Source organism: Misgurnus anguillicaudatus, chromosome 3 (genome assembly GCF_027580225.2).
Source record: "Misgurnus anguillicaudatus chromosome 3, ASM2758022v2, whole genome shotgun sequence".
Lineage (NCBI taxonomy): Eukaryota > Metazoa > Chordata > Actinopteri > Cypriniformes > Cobitidae > Misgurnus > Misgurnus anguillicaudatus.
Genome location: NC_073339.2, coordinates 31,350,353 through 31,377,033, shown reverse-complemented (window position 1 = coordinate 31,377,033; position 26,681 = coordinate 31,350,353). Strand labels below are relative to the sequence as shown.

General features: G+C 37.5%; 1 protein-coding gene across 3 annotated transcripts in view; it reads left to right on the top strand.

Moving 5' to 3' along the window:
* fbxw7 (F-box and WD repeat domain containing 7) overlaps positions 1-26,681 on the top strand; it is a 187,249-nt gene that overhangs the window by 79,398 nt on the left and 81,170 nt on the right. The window contains exon 1 of one of the 3 annotated variants that reach the window (XM_055205464.2): positions 25,944-26,310. The exons of the other annotated variants lie outside the window; for them this stretch is intronic. Within the exon in view, the coding sequence (XP_055061439.1) occupies positions 26,086-26,310 (225 nt within the window). The 5' untranslated portion in view covers positions 25,944-26,085. Of the gene's footprint in view, positions 1-25,943; positions 26,311-26,681 lie in introns of those variants that run through there. 3 annotated transcript variants of the gene reach the window in all.

Below are 26,681 nucleotides of genomic sequence, written 5' to 3'. Positions count from 1 at the left end.
ATGTCACGTGGGAGGTGAAGTACAACTACCTGTCAAATGTGGTCAAAACTGGATGAGTTCAAAATGTTTTACACCTGTATATAGCGTAATTGTGATCCGATCGACCAAAACGCATCTTAATACCAGGTGTAAACAGGGCCTAAAAGATTTAATCTAAGTGTAGGCGTTTTATTAAGAGCAGACTGCCTTTTGTAACTCATCACTGACCTCTGGAGGAAAGTGTTAGTTTGAGCTTTTTAAGTGGACCAGTCAACTGTGCTATGCTGGAAATGTGAGAGGGTGTGAAGATGCTCACAAAGGCACTAGATGTACATGTCTATGTATGTGCGTTTTGATTCTTTTGTGTAAAATCTCTCATAATGTGTGCACCAGACCCTTATTCATGTGTCAGAAAGCGAGTATCTAAATGAGCATCCCTAATACATACAGATCAGCTCTGTTAGTATAAATATGTGTTCAAATGATACAAAAAGCCATGGACGGCAGAAGATTGAGAAAATAATGGGATCATTTTCATTTTTCTGGTGACTGTATGCCTGCCACTTCTACTTATATTCTATTTTATTGTCTCCAGTGACGGATCTCTATGTGTAAACCCATTGAGGAGATTGTCATTCAGATAAATAACAGTGACACACAGCAGCCCTGGCACTCCAGCAATGTGTGCATGTTTTTTGCCAAGTCGTGCACTACACATGCGCAGTCACAAACTGTTTCATTCATGCATTGTTTTCGTCATCAACTTGAATCAAAAGGCTGATTGGGTGTGTTTCTATGCAAAGATGCATGACATGAGCTGAAGTAGAGAAGTGAAAGAGAGGGAATGCATGAGCTCAGACCCTCCTCGTCCTTGTCGCTGTGCCTCACGAAGCACAGAGTCGACAAACCTGTCTTCGTGCTAACAGCGAACGACCTAGAAATCCTTTCGCCGTTTCCCACCGTGACTGAACAGAGTCTCTCTGGGCTGCCATGGGGAATCGTAGTATAAAGAAGGTCGCACTGTTATTGGTGAGTGAACTCTTAAAGAGAACATCTTGTCTGTGTGAAGTGCGTTTCGTTTGCATTTTAGCTCTTTATGTCTGGATTTTGGATGAGATGAGATTGTTTTATCATATCGTGGGAGTCACAGCGAGGCTGAAGCGCAAAGAACAGTGATGGACATCTGAAGTGCTTCCCTTTGGAAAGGGACATAACTATTTTTGTTTAACACAATATATTGGCTTTGACTTCAAATTTAGTAGAGATATATTATTTTTACGTAATAGTCAGTGACACTTTATTCCTGTATGATTATTAGCATTGTAAAACCCTCTGAAGTTTTATTCATAACTTGTTAAGGTACACTGAAAAACTGGATGATAACTTTTTATTACATTTTTTTTATATTTTTAAGATTTTTATAAAAATAGATCCACTTCTGTTTATACTTTATTATTGTCATCCATCCAGCTGTTTCTGAACACACGAACGTGTCCCAATTGAATGCCTGCTAAGAAACGTGTGATCAGGAATGGTTCTTTTATTTGGTGCTTCCTTAAAGGGATAGTTCACCCAAAAATGAAAACTTATGTTGTTACAAACCCGCATACATTTCTTTGTTCTGATGAACAGGAAGGAAGATATTTGGGGGAAGGTCCGTAACCAAACCATTCGTGAACCACATTCACCTCCATAGTAGGAAAAAAGAATACTATGGAAGTGAATGGGGTCCACGAATGGCTCGGTTACAAACGTTTTACAATTATCTTACTTTGTGTTCATCAGAAAAAAGAAATGTAAATGGGTTTGTTACAACATGAGGGTGAGTAAATGAAGACAGAATTTTTGAGTAAACTATCCCTTTAAGATCTACAGGTCAGTTAACTATTCAGAAATTACCATGAAAATGTTATAAACATCCCTACAACCTAGATCAGCGTTTCCCAATCCTGGCCCTTGAGTACCCCCTCCCAGAATGTTTTAGATGTCTCCTTATTCAACACACCTGATTTAACTCCTCAGTACTTGAGGACCAGGATTGGGAAGAACTGACCTAGATGGCATTTTAAGGAATCTCACAACTGTCTTTGGGTACATTTACATGACAACAATGTACTAAAAATTAAAGCGTTTTTCCTTGGGTTTTTTGACATACAGATGACAGCATTGTCAAAACGATCTTGTTCACATGAAACTACTAAAAACACTGTATTATGCATGCCAGCCAGGCTAGTAGTTGGTGATGTCACACGTAATAATACGCATGAGTATGATATCACCATTTTTACAAATTCACATTTTTTGTACTTTAGATGGAGACAATATTGGATTTGGTTTTTAGAATATTGTTTTAAAAATCTGTTTTTAGACCATCAGAACGGCGTTGTAGTGTAAATGAACATTCAAAATGCATTAAAGTGCCAGTCAGGTCCAATTTCTAAGCTTTCTAAAGTTGTTAAGGAATCCCCAACAACAGGTTTTAATGCATGCAAGGTCAAAAATACTAGCCTGGGTGCTGGCCGAACTTAGCCCCGCCCACAACATTTGAAGACTAGAAGTTCGGTCTGGAGTTTCTCCATTATGGAGCTACTATGCTCGAACAAAAACTGTTCGGACCAATTGAACTGTCAGGGCGGGCTTTATACGATGATGGACAGATGAGCAAAAGTAACGTAATCAACCACGTCACCAAAGAGCCACGTGTTTTCTCACGGAGGACCAAGTAAAAGAAGCAAATAAAATGGGTATCACGGCGATGCAACCCGTTGTGCATGATGAAGTGGATATAATTAGCGGTCATTGATTTTTCGTAAACCCGGAATTGTGGCTGTTGGATAAGAAGGGATATGCTAGGCTCCGATGTCAAGCCAACGTAATGGGTATCATCGGGGATGAAGTTCACCTAACTTACAAATGGTAAGAGATAGTCTGACTGTATGACTTAGTAAATAACTCACGATGTCGTGATATGAATCAATTTCGGTAGCCTACTCTGCTCTGATTGGTCAACTAACAAAGTCTCCTTACAGTCCAACAATAGTGCAACATGCATTGACCTAGTGCTAACGTGGCTTACTGACAAGACATTAGAGTTTGAAAACCGACATCATTATTCATCAATAAACCAAGTAATAAGAACAGTGACAGACACTAACATTTTTACACTTATGTAAGCAAGTATGTCAACTAACCGGGCCACAGCTAGACAGTAAACAGTAGTGTACCTGCAACATGCATAAGCCGATTGCTAGCGCGACTTATTGATAAGACATTACAGTAAACTAGACATTCAGAACACTTGGGGAAAACTAAACACATAACGGAATAATCTTACTTACAGGTTGTAGTTAGGATACGCATGTTGGTCCAAATAAGAGGTACTGAACCATCTTTCATGACCAAATGTTTAGCAAATCCCACCATGAAAATGTCATTTTAATCACTGATTCTTCACATCTTCTTCCTTCTGTAGTAAAAAAACAACACAAACTTGCCTTTATAGCTCATACCACAGTGTCTTTTTGACGTGATGTTAACACACCAACTAGCGAAAGTGTCTGTTGGCAGGTCAGGGTTTCCTTTTCTCGCGGGCAAGACTGTAGGCGGAGATTATGCAAAGTATTGCCTTCATACGTAGACTGACAACAGGCCGGAGATTCGAAAATAATTCGACTCGTAACTCGTAAAGTCCCTACTTTAGAAGCCAATAACTTTATCGTAAATAGGGATCGACCGATATGGATTTTTCAGTGCCAATGCCGATACAGATTTTTGTTTCTTCAGCCGATGACCGATACAGGCTGCCGATTTTCTTGAGACAATATTTGGAGCCGATACTGCTTTTGCTCACTCAATTTACATCATAAAAATTATGTAAAAAAAATGTCATGTTGTTAAAAAGAGATTTTATTAGTTTGGACAATTACATTTATTTTAGTCTAGGGCTAGTCTAATCCCTGTCCAGGAAACTGCCCCATAAAGATGAGAAATAAAAAACAGCTTTGTTCAGCTATGATCAGCTGTAGGCCAAGCTTTCGATGTTGTCATGAAAAAGTTGGTTGTTTTTAGTCACATGACCTGCAATCGCTTGCGGCTTCCAGCACTCTGTCTGTAAATAATGCCGGGGAAAAATCGGCGAACACGGAAGCCGTGTATCGGCCGATGACGATACACTTAAAACTAGCAAATATCGGGCCGATATCACTAATCGTAAACCTTTTGGGTTAACTTTGCACACCGCTTACATTGACCGCGTTTACATGCACCCTAATAATGCGATTATAATGGGATTTTGTCAATACTGCGATTATACTTTACCTCATGTAAAAGCAATAATTCGATAAAAATAATGCGATTAAGCTCATAATCGCAGTAAGTATCGCATTAAAAGAGGTGGCGTACGTCGTTTTTAATCACAGCATGCGTCCATGTAAACACTTTAATCGCATTTATACCGCACTACCTGAAGTGCGTGTGTGTTTTAGTCATGCACCTTTAACACAAATTTGTTTTAAACTTGACATTAGGAAGTTTTACGTGAACTCTGCCAACACGACTCGCTGTCAGCAGTCTGCCTTCATTCAGAAACAGCTCAAATAACACGACAGCAGTGTATAAAACTTTTAAGGGACATTATAACGATAATTATAACGATAAATATATTAGTGACCACATCATAATGATAACTTCATGCTAATTCGCTCAACGAGCGCGGCATTACCTAATATTGGATATTTCTTGTAATAAAAACTTTTTTGAAATTGTTTACATGTCACTGAGTGTATGCTGTTCTTGTTGCATTTACACAGCGGGAAACCAGCAGATGTCCTCAACTCGCTGCATTTCGCGTAACTAAACAATGAATGTAGTAGGTTAATATCTTACCTTTTGGCGTAGTCAGTGTGGTAGAAAAATTTCACAGCAACAACTGCATCAGCTCTGGATACCTGAGGTAATTTTATTACCTCAGGTACCTTACCTTATGTTATAACCTCAGCAATGAATGAGCTTTCTGCTACATTTTAAGTGCGCGTGCACTTCAAGTTCAAATAGATTTGATTGGCTGTCAATGGTTTATCGTTCATCATGTGCCAAAATCGCTATCGTTATAGTTGTTGTGTGAGCTCTGCTATTATAAAATGATTTTTAAAACTATATTTTTATATCATGTGAACGCCCTTTACAGGCACTGTCATATTTATATCTTCATCACGGCACCGTATAATGAAATACATCTATAACAACGTGTTTGTCATTTAACGTAAGTAAAACAGTGGACCATGTATGTGAGTTCATCATTTGTGCTCCGCATTGGGCTATGTGTGAATAATCCGAAAATAAAAACTGCATGTAAACCGGAGTGAAGAGGTTAGCTCCAGTCATGTAAACATCTTACTGCGATTAAGACCTTACTCGCATTATTGGAAATAATCGCATTATTGGTGTGCATGTAAACGTGGTCACTGATGGACAGCTACATGACATACTGCAATAAAGGTAATTTTCGATTCTGGATCTGACTGGTTTTTAAAGTTTAAGTTTCTGTTGTTGAAAACCATGTCGTGCTACGTCTCAGAATGGCCAAAAAACAACAACACTGTTGTGGATATTGCATTCAACACAATAATGCAAAACATCTTTATCATTGTTTTGCATCTGTTGGGACTAGACTTGGTGGTGCATGATTTACCTTTGGCTGGTGTCCTATTCCCCTTGCTTAATCAAGATTTCATTAAGAAATTGAATAGGGAATGCTGACTCTTTGTAAATGAGGTCATTCTAAAATATTTTCCTTGAGCAAATGTTTTTCCAGGATATTTTATCTCTAGTTGAGATTTATGCATTCAGGGCTTTTCACAATATGCTAATGTTGGGCTCTTGAAAAGGCCTTGATAAAAGTAACAATGGGTATTAATGCTGAATTTGTATTCAAAAGCAACATTCTGCATCTGATAGTGTTTTCTTTAAGCTCAGTGATGATTGAATTCCTTCATTCAGTGTTAGACAACTGAATAAATAACCTAAACACGGATCTAATGTCAATCCCTGTAGTCTGTCTTGATCTCAAGGTTGAATTTTGTATACGTCTAAATAATTTTACACGGAAGTGGTTCTACATAAATGGGTGATTCTCACGAAAACTTGGTTTTAAAAATGTCAAGCATGAAAATGTAAAAATTGCTTAAATTTACTTTTTTCCCACCAGACATTGAAAAACAAAGTCTGGAGTAAATGGGAACATTAATTTAAAAACTTTTACTTATCATTTAACACTTTTTGTAACATAATTTAAAAAATTAGTCCTAAAAAATCTCATTACCGCAACAGTCAGAAAACATCAACACTGACATATTTTCAAAATGACATGACAAACCTGAAAGAACATAATTTGGAGATTCTGCACATGCATTTAAAATCAAAGTATTATGCTTCTATTAATTAAATTAACATTTAATAAGCATCTGTTGCGGTAATGATAATCAAAATGTCGTGTAAGCATTCTGAAAAGACAATATTTCAAATTAATTGTAAAAAATGATCTTACCTGGTAGCCATCTTGAAGTAACTGGTCCATGTACTTGGTCACTCAAAATCAAACTTTATTAAAATTCTGTATGTGTGCTTAAACTGTTCTCAAAAAGTGTTGCGGAGGATGAGAACATCAGGCATGGACACATCATTTTCCTAATTTTTCTTCATTATTATTATACATGAATATTCAGTAAATATTTTTTCTGTCATCTAAAGTAGTCTATCAAAACATTTTTTTTTCTTAATATTTTTGTGTTAATTTGATTAAATTACATCATAACGCATGTTCAAACACAGCCGGACACATTGCGGTAATGAGAATTTCAGCAGAAAATGAGATAAAATTTACAATTAAAAATTCTTATGTTGAAATCACACATTGTGCAAGGTAGAACACAGTATTGTGTTAATTCTGATGCTTTTTAATGTTACTATATTACACATTTTAAAGCTAAAATCATTAGTGCCGTGGTGTTTCAATGGTTTCGTGAGAATCACCCAAATGTAATAGTGGGGGTAACCTCTTAGCTTTCATGCTTGGATCTTCACTTCCTGTTTGGGTCCATATAAGCAACATTTTTATGAATCCTGATAGCTTGACTTTCAAAAATAGGTTACATTTTGTGAAGACTTGTTTACATTATGTATAATGTGAATTTATAACTATGTGAAGAATGACAATCTACTCAAGTCTGACACCACATGGCACTGCTCTGCATCCAAGCGCACTCAGATCAAATCAGATGCTTAAGCAACAAAAAGCAACAAAATATACTAATATTCACCCACACTGTGCTTTAAATCTACAGAAAAAAATCACAGTCCTAACCTTTATCTCCACACTGAGATCCCAGATAACCTTTTATGAATCTGTACAATAGTCCGGAGCGCCTGGGGAATGTAGTGTGCTCCGTGAGTTTAAAAAAGCATAGCTTAAATGAGTAAACTGTAGTCATAAACAGCTGTTCAGATTGTTGTATCACTTGAAATGAGCAGTGGTTTGGACACGCAAACAATACTCTTTACATCATGACTTAACAAGCGCATATGGTTTTAATTGCGTTTTTGTCAGTATCGTATTTTGATAGTTATTGAATGTTGCAGATGTTGAATATGGTCACAATAAACTGTTTCATATTTGGAAATAGAAATAGACAAGCATTGATAAGTTGTCAAGTCCAGCCAAACACTTACAGTGAGGAAAATAAGTATTAGAACATCCTGCTATTTTGCAAGTTCTCCCACTTAGATATCATGGAGGGGTCTGAAATTGTCATTGTAGGTGCATGTCCACTGTGAGAGACTAAAATCTAAAAAAAAATCCAGAAATCACAATGTATGTTTTTTTTTTACTTTATTTGTATGATACTGCTGCAAATATTTGATCACCTGAGAAAGTGTTAATATTTGGTAAAGTAGTCTTTGTTTGCAATTACAGAGGTCAAACGTTTCCTGTAGTTTTTCACCAGGTTTGCACACACTGCAGGAGGGATTTTGGCCCACTTCTCCACACAGAACTTTTCTAGGTCAGGCAGGTTTCTGGCCTGTCGCTGAGAAACATGGAGTTTGAGCTCCCTCCAAAGATTCTCTATTGGGTTTAGGTCTGGAGACTGGCTAGGCCACGCCAGAACCTTGATATGCTTCTTACAGAGGCACTCCTTGGTTATCCTGGCTGTGTGCTTCGGGTCATTGTCATGTTAGAGGACCCAGCCTCGACCCATCTTCAATGCTCTAACTGAGGGAATGAGGTTGTTCCCCAAAATCTTGCAATACATGGCCCCAGTCATCCTCTCCTTAATACAGTGCAGTCGCCCTGTCCCATGTGCAGAAAAAACCCATGCTTCACAGTAGGGATGGTGTTCTTGGGATGGTACTCATCATCATTCTTCTTCCTCCAAACACGTTTAGTGGAATTATGACCTAAAAGTTATTTTTTGGTCTCATCTGACCACATGACTTTCTCCCATGATTCCTCTGGATCATCCAAATGGTTATTTGCAAACTTAAGACGGGCCTGGACATGTGCTGGTTTAAGCAGGGGAACCTTCCGTGCCATGCATGATTTCAAACCTTGACGTCTTGGTGTATTACCAACAGTAACCTTAAAAACGGTGGTCCCAGCTCTTTTCAGGTCATTGACCAGCTCATCCCGTGTAGTTCTGGGCTAATTTCTCACCTTTCTTAGTATCATTGAGACCCCAGAAGGTTAGATCTTGCATGGAGCCCCAGTCCGAGGAAGATTGACAGTCATGTTTAGCTTCTTCATTTTCGAATGATTGCTCCAACAGTGGACCTTTTTTCACCAAGCTGCTTGGCAATTTCCCCGTCGCCCTTTCCAGCCTTGTGGAGGTGTACAATTTTGTCTCTAGTGTCTTTGGACAGCTCTTTGGACTTGGCCATGTAAGTAGTTGGATTCTTACTGATTGTATGGGGTGGACAGGTGTCTTTATGCAGCTAACAGGTGCATCTAATTTAGGATAATACATTGAATGGAGGTGGACATTTTAAAGGCAGACTAACAGGTCTTTGAAGGTCAGAATTCTAGCTGATAGACAGGTGTTCAAATACTTATTTGCAGCTGAATCATACAAATAAATAGTTTAAAAAATCATATATTGTGATTTCTGGATTTTTTTAAGATTATGTCTCTCACACTGGACATGCACCTTCGATGACAATTTCAGAACCCCTCCGTGATTTCTAAGTGGGAGAACTTGCAAAATAGCAGGGTGTTCGAATACTTATTTTCCTCACTGTATAATCTACAAGAGAAAAACATTACTTGACATTTGAACCAGTGACTTTGCATTTTAAGTTGCTTAGCCTGTTAAAAGGAAATTGTTTTAGCACCTGTGTGGATAGATCAGCCTTACCGAATGCTTAGGAATAGGGATGGCACTGGTTCACTAATAGCTATCTTTTAATGGGTTTGTGTCTAATAGCCCAAATGAAGAGAGACTTTTTTTGTTCTCAAAAAATCCCTTGCATTTGTCTTTAAATGCGCCATTTAAATCCAGAGGTGTAATTCATGTCTGAATGTCTGTGGATAGGTTTTTGTGAGACAGCATTAGATTGAGAGACGCATCAAGGTTTTCCATCATAATAAGATGTCATTCTCACAGAAATCATGTATTGAGGTGAAAACAGTCCCTTAGTTATGTGAACCATAAGCCTGAGCCTCTTAGATCTCTGCCGAACACAAGCCATGGTTTTATGGATTCTAAGAGACTGTTGAATTAGAATATGGGTAAACATTTTTTAAAAATGAACAAGCTGGAAAGAGAATTCCCACAATACAAGTCATCTCTAAATTTATCTCAGCTTTTAATAAAACCTGATTTAGAAACCTCCCTCCACTATACACTGTTTTAACCTAAAACTTTTTTTCTTTCATATTAGTTGATCAAATTTTTAATTTGTTCACCTTTCCTGTCCATCTGTTTCAAAAAGCCTTTGATAGTTTGTAATTAGTGTTTTCCAGACTTTCAGCTGCTATCATTGAAAATTCATCAGAAGGAATTCTCAATGTGTGTCCCAGAGTAAATGTAAATTTAATTGTGGAGCATATGCAGAGCTGTCTGATTGGCCCAGAAAATATGATCAGAACAAGCCGCCTATAGCCACACTTTTCTTTGCAAACCATGCTTTCCTTCCCAAAAATTATGACAAAACCAAAGAAGCTTATGACTTTCTGTAACATGTTTTTTTTTTTTGGCAATCTAGGGGTGTGCAAGACCCCTCAAGGTAATAAAAACAATACAGTTCATTATGTAAGGTCTTTATACACCACTGATAATATAGTTATGTGTATTATTTTGCATTTCTGTCTAGAGTTGCTTCTAAAAGTTACACAATGCACCTTTAAAACGCGGCTTTGAAGACGTTTATCTACTTATACGTCGTCGTCAGCCGTCTAATGAAGAGCCAACCGGATCAGCGCATGTGATGATGTGCACAGTATGTGTGTGAGAGGTATTAGAGAGGAAAAAGACATGTTGATGAAAATGTGATGGCATTTTGCATATATGCTATATAATAATCTTGTTAATTATTTCTTCACATTATGATTGCCAATCAAAATTCTTGTTCTCTAGCTCTCCGTTTCATAGCAATGATAGACACACTTGACTTGAGTAAGCACTCATTAATGTAGTTTCATTCAAATGAAGATGCCTGATCGTTTTTACGTCTTTAAGACTTCGTATACATAAATCTGTTGATGTTGCCGTCTGCAATAAAGGGTTGGTTCAACCAAAAATGAAAAAAACTATGTGCTTACCATCATTTATCAGAATATCTTTTTTTGTGCTCAACAGAATTAAGAAACTCATAAAGGTTTAGAACAGCATGGGGGGGGGGTGAGTAATGATAGGATTTTCATTTTTGGGTGAACTATCCCTTTATGCATGTATCAATTAGGATTTCACCATGTTTATATTCTATAATTAAACACACAACGATCATAAAAAGGCAGAACTAATTGCAGCGTGTACATCTGTTTTAATACTTGTTTTAGTACTGGTTTTTACTTTGTGTTCACATCAGAGGATCATATTAAGAGACACAACTATCATATAGCAGGTTAAACAGCCGTACTTGTTTAAGTCAGTCTGACTTTACAAATGGTCTTCAAAGAAGAGAAGATGAAATGGACATGATGTGTCTGTGATGTTTTTGGGTTCTCTTGTAACTGACACGATGTTCAGTCTCAGCTGTCGTCTCTGATATTTCTGATATTAGAAAGTGATTGCAGCATCAAACGATTCACTTCTTTGATCTGTTCTCAGATGTGTATTTACTGAGCCATGAAAGACTTGTTGCCCTCTGACCTGTGTGAACTGCTCGGACTGTGTACTGTATATAAAGTTTACAGTGGAGTTTAAACAGGATAAATACTTTTTCACTTCCTGTATTTAAAGGTGCAATGTGGGGCTTTTAGAAGGATCTCTTAACAGAAATGCAATTTAAAATACATATATAATATACTATAATCTATAGTATCAATGGTCTATAAAGACCTTACATAATGAACTGTATTGTTTTTATGACCTTAGAATGAGCTGTTTTTATCTACATACCTGTACACTGTGGATCCTCTTACATGAAAGCCACCATTTTGCGCTGTCATGTTTCTACAGTAGCCCGAAATGGACAAGCTGCTCTATAGATCGCGTTGGTTGCAATTCACAGTCTCACTGCTAGATGCTGCTAAAAGTCCCACATTGCACCTTTAAAGGAACAACATGCTTGGTGTTTGCGTCATTCTTAGCCTTGTATTAGAAAATAAATGTACAAAATCACTTAAAGGAAAACACCATTATTTTTCAATATTTTACTATGTTCTTACCTCAACTTAAATGAATAAATACATGCCTATCTTTTTTCAATGCGTGCAGTTCATCTTTGTACGGCACGTCGTGAATGTGTTAGCATTTAGCCTAGCACTATTCATTCCTTGGGATCCAAACATGTAGGGCTGGGCGGTATGACGGTATATTCCGTTACCGCGGAATAAAATGTCAGACGTAACAGATTTTTCTATTCCGTCTATTCCGCGGAATGCAAATAAGTGGGCGTGGCTAACTCTGCCATCCCACATGTTAGAATGAGTGTGACAGAGACACATGTAAAATAATTCATTCATAAAATTTTTTAAAAGAGTTGTTTCTGTAATTTTTATAATAACTGCCAGTGAATCCACCGCGGGTCTCTCTCTCTCTCTCTCTCTCTCTCTCTCTCTCTCTCTCTTTCTCTCTCTCTCTGTGCTCATGCAGCAGCCGGCCGGTCTCTCGCGTGCAGAGGTCTCTCTTAAGCACCCTCGAGCTGCAACGCCAAATAAAGAGTTTGTCTCGCACATAATGCTAATAGTTGTAAAGTTTTCTGAACTTTAAGCAAGCTAAGACAAAACTCGCGTTTATATCAGTGACACGTGCGCTGCTGGAGCGATGTAGTTTGACGCGCCATTTGCTTATAGTACAAACATATTTGATCGGAAAGACGAGAAAGAGACGCAAATGTTAAGGTCTAATAGAAAGTAAAGGGTGTCAAGACCTTAAAACAGACTTCATGATCATCACATCATAGCATCTGTCATATTTATAATATCTAGAGCTTCATCTTCGGTATTCATCCTGTCTGTAAGTTTTTGCATATATTTATACATGTTCATTTTACATATTGCCTATTTTTAATGTAATGTATGCATAAATACAAAATACAATGAAGGCATACTATCGCTTCAATAGTCTACAAAATTAACAAAAATTATCAAGACTTAATCTGTTGTTATCTTCTGGGCATTTTCACTTTAACATTATTAACTTTAAATTGCTCATAATTTAAAACTGCGGTGGGCATTTAGTTAAAAGCTAGAGTGAGTTGCAAATTTCTGTACATTTTTATAATCAAAAAACAATATAAACTGAAAAACATTTATACCGTGAATTCACCGTTCCGTGAAATAAAAAGACTCATTCCGTGGAATAGATTTTTGGTCATTCCGCCCACCCCTACAAACATGGATGAATTTAGAAGCCACCAAACAGTTCCCTGTTTTTTGCTGCTAATTAAGTGCTCTTCCTCCATACAATATATTTCGTATATTTTATTCGCAAAAAAAAATCGCCACTTTTGATTGTGCCACCATACTTGCTTGTCTTTAAATAGGGAAAACCTGGAAGTGTTTGGTGGCTTCTAAATTTATCTCTGTTTGGATCCTAAGGAATAAATGGGGCTAGGCTAAATGCTAACACATTCACGACACGCTGTACAAAGATTAAGTGCACGCATTAAAAAAAAGATAGGTATGTATTGATTCATCTAAGCTAAGAACGTACTAAAATATTGAGAAACTGTGGTGTTTTCCTTTAATGACACAAACTACAGCTTTGAGTTTGTTTGTTTGTAGAATAAATGAATCATGGCTGACAATAAAATAGGGCATTTCTGCAGTGGCATCAGTTACTAAACGTTTTTCCATTTGTGAAATGTTGTCAATATAAGTCCAAGAAAATTACTATACCGATCAGTGCAGCATAAACAAATATTTCTAAGTGCACCTTTATATAACATCAGAGCCGCCTTTGCATGTTCCAGTAAATCCCAATAGATGAAAAAAAAACCTTATGCATCATTACATTTTCTAAAAGTTTATCTGTATATCGAACTCTTGACATTCTTCCACTCCTATGGTGTACTGTAGGGTTTAGTGTAGTCTGACAAGACTACAGTGTAGATTCTCAGTATGCCCAGAATCACAAACAAACACTTTCCCAGCATCCCCAGGTGAGAGCAGGAAGCACTGGGGCTTCCCGCTCTGGGATCATCTGACTTGGCACCATCTGTCAGACTCATGGCTTGGAGCAGCTATATCAGGAAGAGTGTTGTAAATGTTTCATATCGGTGTCTCATTATGTATGCCCTTTCTGAGGTTGCAATGTTACATACACAATGAACAGCGCTGTCTGCCTTACTACTGTAATGTTTGAGTTGCACGAAACTTAGATTGTGAGATCAGGCCTATAGAGCTATGTGTGTGTTTCAGTGAAACTCTTTGATTGGCATCTGTAATATACTGTATGCTCAATCTGATACAGTGCGCATGATATGATATAATATTTTGAACCTAGATTCTTAATTCTGCTCATGGGCACCCACAACAGTGAATTTCTTTGAAGTCTCCCTGTATTTAAAGTAGGGCTGTTGAAACGAATTTCAGTAATCGAATATAATTCGAATATTAAAAAAATAATACTAATCGAATGTTAAAACTACTATTCGAATGGGATTTAAAAAAAAATAGATTTAAAAATATTTTTTATGTGTTCACTATAAGCGTATAAAATGCCGTTTCCACACCAGGAAATAAAGCTTCATACAAAGATCGTTGAATTCGTTATCTAATTGGCTGCACGTTCTGTCTATCAATATTTTCCGTGAAGTCATTGGGGGAACGCGCGAGTCAGATGACGTCACGATATTTGACAGCGCTGTTTGGATATTATGTATTATACTCCCGCCTACTTTTACAAACAAGTTTGAGCGCTGGTTTTGAACGCGAGTGTAATATCATATACAAGTGTTCCGATGTAAATAGTCCTCAGATTGTATATTATAATCTATTACAAGACGAGCATGTGAAATCTGATGTAAACAATGGACAATATATTATATTTCACGGATTATACGCATTTGTGGACAAAAATGTTCATTGGATGTACTTTGTTGGAGAGTTTTTATGGGTTATTCACACATCTGAAACAGACTGGATTCGATTCGCGTTCCTTATACCAGCACAAAGGTAAGGAGTCAGCTTATTTTATGCATGTTGTCATCTGGACTTCTGTAACAAAATACTATATTTATGATGCTAGAGCAATTGTATCTCAAAACGGACACCATACACTGATGCTAAACCCTTAGACCTTTTAAACGATGTATAGCAATGTTATTATTGTTGTTGTTTGTACACAGTAGGCTATATATATTGTTAGCAGCATAAAAAAAACTGACGTCTTTCCGTCCACGAGATAGTGCGCGTCGCCGTCGAGAGGTTAATTTTGTGTCTAAGCTTAATCATTAATTAGCAAGAAAGCTATCACCTGTTATTAAATAATGACATGTTTATTAGTAATACTGCAATGTCTTCTAGTGGACATAATTTAAAACAAGTCAACTATACGAGCTCATAGTGGCATTGGCAATGCATAAGCCCGTTTTTACAACGTGTGTAGATGGGTATAGTAAATATTAATAAGTTAGATTTGAGCATTAAATAATCGATTATAAATCGAATATTAAAAAAAATAATGAATGAAATTCGAATGGGATAATAGAGGAAGATTGACAGCCCTAATTTAAAGGTGGTGCGTGTGAATTTTTGCGAAAGCTAGTGGTGAGGTTGTAGGGCTGCAACAACGAATCAATTATATCGATAAAAATCGATTACTAAAAGAGTTGCCAACGAATTTCATAATCGATTCGTTGTGTCACATGACGCAGAGACGTTTAATTATTTAAAAAAAAAATCAGTTACATAAGCGCTTAGCGGAATGAACACACTCGGTCTCTCTCGCGCACTGTTGCTTGCGGAGGGCGGAGAAAAGATAAAAAAAAATCAGCGGAGGTAGAGGAAAACCACATGTCAGTGTTTTACTCTTCCAAACGTAAGCCTGGAAGTTAGCCGGCAAAGAGGTAAACAAACAAAGACGACACGCTTATGCTTTATGGAGCGACGACAGCAGGTAAAAAAGTTTCTAGAACCAACAAAAAACTCCAATGACAAACTCCAATGATATTAAACAAAGAAATAAAACTGAGAGAGAGTTGTAAGAAGGCTTTTTATCCGATTTATCGATTAATCGAAAAAATAATCAACAGATTAATCGATTATTAAAATAATCGTTAGTTGCAGCCCTATGAGATTGTGACATTGCAACCAACAGCTCATCCCTCAGTTATAAAATGCATATGGTGACCGCCACAGGACAAACATGATGTTATCTGAGACAACATAGGGATGAAACGCTCCTTGTAGAAAAATTTGTCCATTTAGGGCTTTTGTTAAAACAAGATGGCGACTTTCATGTAAGGGAACTCGTGGTGCATGGAGATAAAAACCACTCATTCTTCTAAGGTAATAAAAACTATACAGTTCATTATGTAAGGTCTTTATGCACCACTGATAATGTAGTTATTTATATTATATTGCATTTCTGTCAAGAGATCCTTCTAAAAGTTACACAGTGCACCTTTAACGCACCTGATTTATACTGATTCATTTGCAGTCAGCTGAATGAATTCCAGGCAGACATACTGTATTTGCACTGCTATGAGTCTCCAAGACACAGATGTTGGTTATTCAATGTTCTCAGTGTTTCTTGTGATGCTTTTTCACTGCCTGCTTGTTCATTTTATCCATTCTTACAGAGATGTGTTACACTTCGCCCTTGTCTCTTGTTCACTAGTAAGAATCTTCATGCAAACCGAGCTGTTTCTTGTTTTTCGTTTGAGTCGTTTGAGGGTGCTTAAAACTTGTGAAATTGTGAAGCGAGGTATCATTTTGCCCTCATTCAGGAGACGATTGTCTGAACCACGGGGCTTGAAGTGTTTTGTAATGAAAGACCTTGTAATAACTTTGCACGTATCAGGTTCTGTCATTGTACTCATTGTAAGATATTCTTGTGGGCGAAGCTTAGAATTATTCAAATCTTTTGTAGATGCGTTTCGGGACTGATTCAAGTACTTTTTTTGACAGCTTAAGTGTCTATAAAACATGTAGAACTAAAGGAAACTAACAGCAGTCTCATAAGCTATAATCAACTAAGATTGTTCTGACATCTTGGAATAATTTTGTTTTAGTGTCAGTATGGTAAAGCAGGTCCTTTAGAAACAAATGAAAAAATTATTGGTGTAATGTCTCTGGATGGAAGGACGATGACTCTGCCTCAACTCTATTTTTTCTATGAGGTGGAACTCACTTTTGGGAGCCTAACTGTTGCCTGGCAACTTCCATTATCAGACCGCCCATCTCCTCAAAGAGCTGCTGGAGTGGAAAAGTGAGATGATGAACAGGTGAAGAGTGACTGGACGGTTTTGCGGTGAAGAGGTTGTGCTGAATATTTATGGACAAACGAACCGATAAGAGGAAGATGATGATACAAGGATTGACTTGCTTATATAACAGAATTATTTTAACGTAGATGTAAGAGCTTTAGAGAAAGAGTGACAGTTCGGAGTGCTGTTTTGTGTCAAAGCTGATTATTTTGCATTATCCTGCAATCCCTCTTTTAGTCACGGGAGGCCACCAGAGACTCAGGTTTAATTTAATGCGCATTAACTTCTGATTACAGATCAGTTATTTTGAACACAGATTACCACGATGAGCTGTTCGACAGCTGGTCTGGGAGCATTTATACACCATCAGGAATCCCAGTTATTTCCAATTTGTTCCTGGGTTTTGTGACAACAGTCAGGAACATATTTGCACACCTGCTAAACAACACAAAGCTGATGTAGGATCAGTTATCCTACACACCTTCAAACTCAACTGCTTTCAGTTAATGAGAATTTTACCACCAGTGTGTATATTTTTTGAAAACGTGTAGAAATACAGAAACATGATGCTTTTGTTAGTTTAAAGGAATAGTCTACTCATTTTCAATATTAAAATATGTTATTACCTTAACTAAGAATTGTTGATACATCCCTCTATCATCTGTGTGCGTGCACGTAAGCGCTGGAGCGCGCTGCGACGGCAGCCATATTGCGCCAGAACACCCTCCCTCTCCCATTATGAGAGTGAGAAGGGGAGCGGACTTTTCAGGCGAGTCGAAGTACTCCCAAAAGTGCTATTACGCCATAAAATATAGTTCCTCTTTTAAATCCGCTTAGAAAAGCGCTATGTTTTATTTTGTACCACCAAACTTGCTCGTATAACTACTCGTCTTAAATAGGAAAAACGTTGATGTGTTTGGTCACTTCTAACTTTATCTCTAAATGGTACCATTGAATGAATGGGGCTAAGCTAAATTCTATCGAAGCGTCGCAGCGCGCTCCAGCACTTACGTGCACGCACACAGATGATAGAGGGATGTATCAACAATTCTTAGTTTAGGTAATAACATATTTTAATATTGAAAATGAGTAGACTATTCCTTTAAATGTTTAAGGTTTGAATCGTGACGTGAGCAACCAGTTGTTGAAATGTCCCTGCATACTGTCCTCTAAGAATTGCCTTTCGTACTAAACATATAATAAAACTTTGTTGTCCCCAATGAAATCTGTGAAGCAAGCGGCTTATGCATACATAAATGATTCATGAGCACTTGAAATTTTAATTTTAATGCTCTCGAGTGAGTGAACTGCAGGCTTTTGTGCATTATTTATTTATTTGTACAATAACAAGTAGCTTTCCTGTATGTAGTGTCATGATGTGTCACATAGAAACACTCAGCTTTTCTTTTTTTATCATACTTTATTATACTTCATTTACCTAATAAATGTTGCAACTTGCAGTCTCTACACTTTATAGTTTGCCTGAACATATAATGGCATGCGTATTTGCAAACGATTTACAGTCTTGGGCCACTACCAGCTTTGTTGTTTTGAAATAAGTTTTAATGACCATCCATAAATATTTTTGGGTCTTTTATTAAGATACCAACAGAAAATACAGAAAATAAGAGCACAACATAAAAACTTGGTAGTCATATAGATTGAACCTAAATTAAGTTCATCATACTTGGAGTTTGTATAGTGCAGTTGTTCTTAAACTTTGGGCCTGGGTGCCACGAGATGGTGCCAGCGGGGGCCCAGTTTTATGATATTTTATAAAATACATTAAAGCTCACATGACACACACCGTTTCTACATTTCTGATGTTAATCTGTTACCTATAGAGTAGTATTACATCCTTTATATCTCAGAGTCTTTAGTTTAATCAGTTTTATAAACGAAAGATTAGCCTTACCGATTTTTTCCGATAACGTACGAAAAAATGGAGGAGTTCGTACTGCGGGCTGCGATGCATGCATCTCGGTCGATATATCAGTCAATCTCTAATTTTCGCATAGCATTATGTACTGATCACTTTTAAGTTTTAAGTAATGTTTAGTCATGATTCCTTGAGTTGTTTCCTTGAGAGGCAGCCGGTAGTTATCGGGAAATAAGCCCCGACTGTGTGATCAGGACCCGACGCGAAGCGGAGGATCTTGTATCACACTGAAGGGGCTTATTTACCCGATAACTACCGGCTGCCTCTACATGATTCCGCTTATTACATGGCTACTTGCCACATAAGAAAAAAAAACTGGACATGAATATGAATTTGAAACATTTTATTGGCATATTTGTTTTAAATTAACATTTTTATCCTTCCGCGAAACTTTGCACAGATGCATAAAATGATCGTAATATACCTTATTAAGATCCTCTGCTTCATACTTGTCTGTCTCCATTTTTTCTCTTTTAGCCAGTCTTTGAGAAGTTTAATGCCCATTCTGTATTTTTTGTGTGTTGGCTTCGTAGCTGTCATGCTCTATTTTGTCAAGTTCAGTCTCAGTAAGCTCTCTGTGTCTTGTCGTTGTTCTTTCTTCTATCCGCTGTTTAAATGTTTGTTTTTTCCGTACATGTTAAAATTAATGTCAAAATTTTCCATTCTTAATTGTGGTTGTCCAGTGTTTGTCACAAGATGGCGCCAAACAGTAATCTTTGTTGGCGCGGAGGGATTTAAAACATACAAGTAGCACCAGCTATGCGTTATTACTTTGGAGCGGTTATTATTTGAAAAGAACGAACCTGCAAATGTCTCAACTGACCAATCAGAATCAAGCATTCCAGAGAGCCGTGTAATAAGGACAAATAACATTAGGGGTACAGTGTGACCTCCCCTGGCACTAAGCACATTTTGAACTTCTGGTAAGACTGATGTCCAGAGGTCATTAGGTTAAAATTAGAAATTAAGCTTGAATTTCATTTAGGTTCAATAGAACCTGCATGCTCCTGCTAATGCTAAGTTTGTCTTGAATATCTGTTGTAATTAGACATTTATATGTATCAGTGTTTATGTCCTGTGGGAGAGAGTCATGCCAGTACTCTGTTAAATGTAATTATCTCATTAATTTAAAGCATTCTCATTCATTTAAGGCATGTTTTCACACTGTAAGGAGACCTGCTGGATTTGGATCTGTCATTGGGGTGTCGTTGTGCAGCACAGGCATCATGTGATGCGTTGTAATTCACTGCTGATAGTGTGTGGGTTCAGCTGAGGAAAACTGAGGCTCTGTGTGTGTTAACATAGGTTGAATGTGACAAAAACAACATGCTGGTCAGCCAATCAGATTTTAGGGCTAGGATAAGAGTTTATTATAGTGGTCTTCAATAGTGTATTTTACAGATACCGATTACTAAGTTAGTCCCTGTTTGCTGATAACCGATTAATGGGCTGGTAGTTTTTAAAATGGATGCTGGTTAAAAAACAAACATAGCTCTCAAAGTGAAACAATGCTGAAGTGTATTACAAAAGTAAAACAAAGGTGCAAAATGAAATAAATGTATAAACAAATAGATCAATTATATTAGTAAGTACTATTAAAAGTAAATAAATACTTTTGTTAAATACTCCCACAGGTAAAATTCAAATTCCATAAATGTATATTATATGTGTAGTCTTGTACTTTCAGTCCTTCCAGAAAAACGCTGACATTTTTTGTGATCGTTGCGGGCAAAGTCCTTGATCTTGCGACACGTTTTTTTAAAGGGCCCATGGCATGAAAATCTGACTTTTTCCATGTTTAAGTGCTATAATTTTGGGTCCCCAGTGCTTCTATCAACCCAGAAATTATGAAAAAGATCAATCCAGTAACTTAGTTTTGGTAAACCATTCTCTGCAAGCACATAAAAATAGGTCATATGGACTACCGGCACATCCGGGAACTTGACTGTAAATTTTGTCACCGCCCCTTTTCGGGGGATAAAAAGCAGCGCTTCCATTCAAAATATTCAAAATATTTAATTTGGTCAATATAAAAACATGTCCCTTTCATTCTCACAGCGTCAAATTTTGTGTAACAACACTATCCAGTGATTGCTGGAAATATCGCTAAGCCAGTTAGTTGTATGGCTGGACGGAAAAGTGCACTCATTACTCTAAATATAAAGACATTATTATACTCTTATACTCTTATTATAATAATACCGCCCCTTAATCTCCATCCAACCACAGCACTGCCATTTTGTGCAGAGAGAAATAGAGAGAGAGAAAAAATTTGACAGCACAATTGAGTTTCAATTGCATCAAACCACCACCATTGTGATCAGTGTTTGCACTTCTTCAGCTTATTTGCATTTTAAAGGACACCCAAAACGGCACATTTTTGCTCACACCTACAAAGTGGCAATTTTAACATGTTATAATAAATGATCTATATGTTATTTTGAGCTAAAACTTCACATGTGTCCGCTGAGGACACCAAAGGTTTAATTTACGTCTTAAAAAATTATTGTGACATGGCCCCTTTAAAAAATGTGATGGAATATGCAGGATATTTATGCAATTATATGCGATGAAATTGCAGGAACTTGCCAAAATTGCGGGAACTTGCAAAAACTGCATGAACTTGAAAAACTGTTTGTAGCTTTTTCATTGATGTTCACGTCGCGTAATTACATCACTTTCTAACATTCCCATGACAACAGGGAACATGGCTGCGCTTGTGTGAAGCGCAACATTTTTCAACTTTCTGCTAAGATATACATAACTTTTTGCTACGAAAATGCAGGGATTATGAAATCATGCAAGCCCCCCATATTTTGCGAGTAGAAAAATATAAATATGCGGACTTTGGTCGATTATGTATTGAATCATGCGATTTCATAATTGCGTTTTACTGGAAGGGCCGTACTTTATTTGCTTCTGTTTAAACATTTAATGATTATTTAATCAAAATAAATGTAAAAGATGTATTGCAGTGATGATAAAAAAGAACTAAAATCTAATTTTGATTTGTTGGATATGTTAGCATAGCCCACAGATGCATATAGTTTGCTTTTTCCCGTTAATAACTTAAAATATGGCTAAAAGTAACCAGCTGGAAATAAATTAATGCAAATCGATAGTAATAACCATGACATTAAAGGGGCAATAAGTAGGATTTACCCCCATCTAGTGGTGGAATTGTATTTTGCATTCAAACGAACAGTGCTCTCTAGCGCCTCCCCTTTTCCAAATGCGTGTTGAAACTACGGTAGCCGTTATGTAATCGCTGATCTCCTTGTCCGTTGCAGCTGGTTCATGTGTGTTCTGCATGGAAACGCATTGTTAGGCTAGTGCTTTTTGTCCCTCTCTGCTATTATAGTTTATCAATACGGCGGAAAGATATGGATGCCTCCTTGGACTTACCCGTTCAATGTAAGTAAATAGAAGAAATTCTAAGCTTACAAAGAAAAGTCTGATCACTGGCAGAGGTCATTTGACACCAACGAGGACATATTTATGAATAAAGACATTGATTTTGATTAATAAAACACTTAAAACCCTACTTACTGTCCCTTTAAACATTTGAGTTGGATTTATCTGCATGTATTTTTGTGTTACTGTTTGAGGTACTAGTACTAATATGATTTTCCTGTCAGCCTTGACAACAAACTCCGGTTCCTGCTGTTGTTTCTCTCCTAATGCAACGTCTATTCAGCAAATGAATTACTGCATAATGATATGAAGCAACAGACTATTTTTTTTAGCCGATTGTTCCACCAATGAGCTATCGGTGCCCTACCTCTAGTTTATTATATCGCGTTGTGTGAGGTAACTACCAACCAATCAGATTTTAATGTTGAGTTTAGGGTTTGTTGTACGGTGTCACACTGTACACGGCCATCAACATATCATATTTTTTTATAGTGAGCTATGCTTTGGATTAAGATATTTATCTTAATATTTTTAATATTACAGATTGGAATGTTGTTTCATGACCAACAAAAAAGATCCAATAACATTGTAGACTGTGTAGGCATTTTATTTTTGTTTGCAAGTGTGTGGAAAACTAGGTCAGTTCTCATGACCGTTAAGTCATTTAGTGCAGTCAGCTTTGCAGTACGGCACCTGTGAGCTCAGAGAATGTGTCTTGTCATCTCTTCAGGGGTCTGGAGTGAAAGTGTGATTTAGACTGTGTGTGTCTCTCGCTATTTTTCTCTAATAGTCTAAAAGAATTCTTAGATTTATTAAATTTGGCCAAGGTGACATCTTGCTGGCTAGGATAGATAAGGATTTGCTGAAATTGCAAATGCAATTTCATAAGCATCAAATATGTTGTATAGCTTTAGGTGTGTAATTTCCAGCTAATTTGCAGGTTTTAAACCTCATTATTTGTTGTAAATCATATATTCAGTCGGAAGGAAAATTAAGGCAAAAATATTGGCGGTCCCTGATCACTTTAGTGTTGCACAGATCTCTGGGACTTTCCTGTTGTTTTCCTGTAGCTGAATGTTTGTAATGTAGTTGCAATTTTTAATCTTTTAAACAAACATTGCCATTTCCATTATTTCAGACCCTAGTTTCCTCCCCCAATAACCCTAGAGGTGCTATATTTAAAAAGCAACAGGCACACAGAATAAAGTATTTCTTCTAACAGAAGGCTGTGACTGACATTCTGCAGGAGCCGGGGTTAAATCCCTTGCATTTCTGGCATTCCCAGCAATTACCTTGTGCCAGTCATGCTAACAGGCCGAGGCTCAGCAGTGCACATACGGCACATAGTTGTGCGCCATGGGATTAGCAGAAGGCTCATGTGGGTCTGTATAAAGTGAGAGGGCGGCAGCTTTTGGGTTTCCAGGGCAGGGCTAAAAATGAGTTTGGCCCTCTCGGGTCAATTAGACTCAAGTTGGTGTCATTGGACCACTTTATATTCCACAAATGAACATTTTTGCTTGAGAAATTGTTGATATTGAGACCCAGGATATGTATCAGTGTATCATTACCATGCAATTTATCATCTCAAACCAAACTCTAATTATTCTTTTCTCCACTCAACCGAAACTTTATTCATTTAAATAAACTGTGCCTGGGTTCAAAGCATACTAGTAAATTAGTTTTGGATTACAAACTTGTGAAAATGTACAGTAAAGGAGAGAATGAGAGTTTATAACGTTCACTTTATTGTGTGCATGCATTGTTATGCTTTGCAGCTTGAAATTTTAATTGTATTTTGTTATGTACTGTGTTAAAAACTGCTTTTAATAGACATCAAATCAATATTATCAAAAGTTGGCTATCATGGATTATCTAAGAAAAAATTATATTTAGATTAGTATTCTAGCTGTCATGGGGTTATGTTACAGTTTTTGCCAACTTTATTATTAATAGTAAAAATGTGTGTATTTATTTATTAGAAAATATCTTATAGGCGGTTTCAGCAGTAACAACATAAACAAATGGCTTTCGTGAAACATGCGTAACTTCCTGTAAACTTCGCTAAGAATCAATAACAACAAAGTTCTTTTAGAGGACAAAATAAACAACAAGTAGATTAGTTTAAATCATAGCTAAAGGGTTTCAAAACTACACTTCGCTAACGTTACTGTGTAAAATATGTACTATATAATGTATCCAATCTTAACTACAGATCGGCTGCCAAACCTCCCATCAAATAGCGGTAATCCATGACCGCCGTCTTTCCTCGTCTTCAGGAAACCAAAACATTTGTTATTTTCGACGATGTTTGTCCATTTGTTTAAGAGTTTAGTTTAGCAACTAGTCACACCATTAAACAGAGACCGGAAGTAAAGTTACATCCAGACGCGTAAAGTTACGTTCAGATGCATAATTGCATCACAGCATGTGCGTCCGATGAAATCGTCTATAGGTTAAAAATGTTTGCGGGGCAAGTGTTAAAATCATTATTGTTGAGCCCTTGCATGAAGTAAAACTATTATCAGGGATGTCCCGATCCGATCACATGATCGGGAATCAGACCCGATCACGTGGTTTCAGACTCGATCGGAATCGGACGTTTCTCCCTATCAGGACTCGGATGCATGGGTTTAAATTGGGCCAGGGCCGTCTGGGGCTAAGTCCCGACACAGGCTGAAGGTTTCGCTCTCCTCCGCGCCAGTGTACGTGCTGCGCTGGTGCGTGCGAACTGACGAGAAGCGAATCATTCATAGCCTTCACGCCAGCCCCCACGACAAAAAACGATTGCGCGACCGGGTTTTTACCGCTCATTTAAACGACGAGTCGATCGTTTTTTTCACCATGTGCTCAGAAACAGCAACGCATGCGGCATGGCATCACTTTGTTGCAGAGATGCAACAGAAGTGCTCTGTTTGTTCACAGAGTTGTTGAATGTTAAAATAATGTAAATTAAATAAAAATAAAGAACATCCTGGATCTGTTTTTCGCTCTTCTTTATGCTTTTTTATGTATTACAGAAGTATCGCATCGGGACTCAGTATCGGTAGATAATCAGAATCCAATGACTCGGACTAGAGGGCAATAAAACCTGATCGGGACGTCCCTAACTATTATAGTAACATGGCTAATACTGTTAATCCACTGAAAGATGCATTAAAATTAGGACATTTAGGTGATTAGCTTTGACCTTTTTTATCCTCCATTGTGGTGTTTTATTTTTATTTACAGCTAAAGCAATTCTGTATGTTTGTGAATTTCACTTTTAAGGTTTTAACACGCTTGAATGTGCTGCAAATATAAAAAACAATATGAGCTGTATAGATTTTTATTACACATATTTGTTACCGTCCATGAAGTAAATCTCAGACACTCTGGCCATGCTGTTCTGTGGTGGGCTATGGAAGCAGGCTTCTGTGCTTGTGTCTCTGGGTGGGGGCAGTTCAGTACAGGACAGCTGCCGGTGGACCGAACTGACTCTGATGACATCAGACTCAGATATTTTAAAAGGGGCCCACAAGCCAGTGAAGCGACCTTAGTGTGGACTCTTACAGCTGAGCAAAATTCTGTCTCTTCTTTGACCCTCTTGTTTGTTGCTTGGGTTATTCGGTGACTGACCAAAATCCCACATTTTTGCCTCTGGGATATGACCTACTAGCCCTGGGTTGGCAATGCTGAGGCATTGCCCTATTCCTCGTTTCTCATCAGCCAGCTCGAGGAAAAAAATGCCCAAGTCCTCGGGCAAGGAGAAGGCACCCCAGGCTCTGCCGGAGAGCCAGGCACTGGGGCTGGCTGATCCCAAGGATGTGGCCAAGGAGCCTCTGCCTCCTCAGAAAGTCCTCAAGATCTTCAGCATCAACATCATAGCTCAAAGTCTGCCCTTCTGTCGCAGACGGGTGAGTGAGCCCAAAGAGTCGAAGCGTTTGCCCTACAGCATGTTTGTAATGGCAGTCTTTTTATGAGCGCAGATTTTTTTTTATTATAGTTAATGCGGTTAGCTGAAACATTTTGTTTGCAAGACTAAATACGTCTTTGGTGTGTTTGTTTGCATTTGTTAATGAGAAGATGATGTAGTTTTGGTCAGATATGTGTGGCTCTTTATCAGTTGACAGTAACATCCAATCATTGATGTTTGGAGGCAGGTCTTTATTGGTTGTTTTGTATACTATACTAGATTTGAACCCTTACACATTGTTTTATATCAGTTTACTAGAAAATTTCACTTCACTTAAATGTCTGACGGTTCCCAAGAAATTTAAACCAAAGT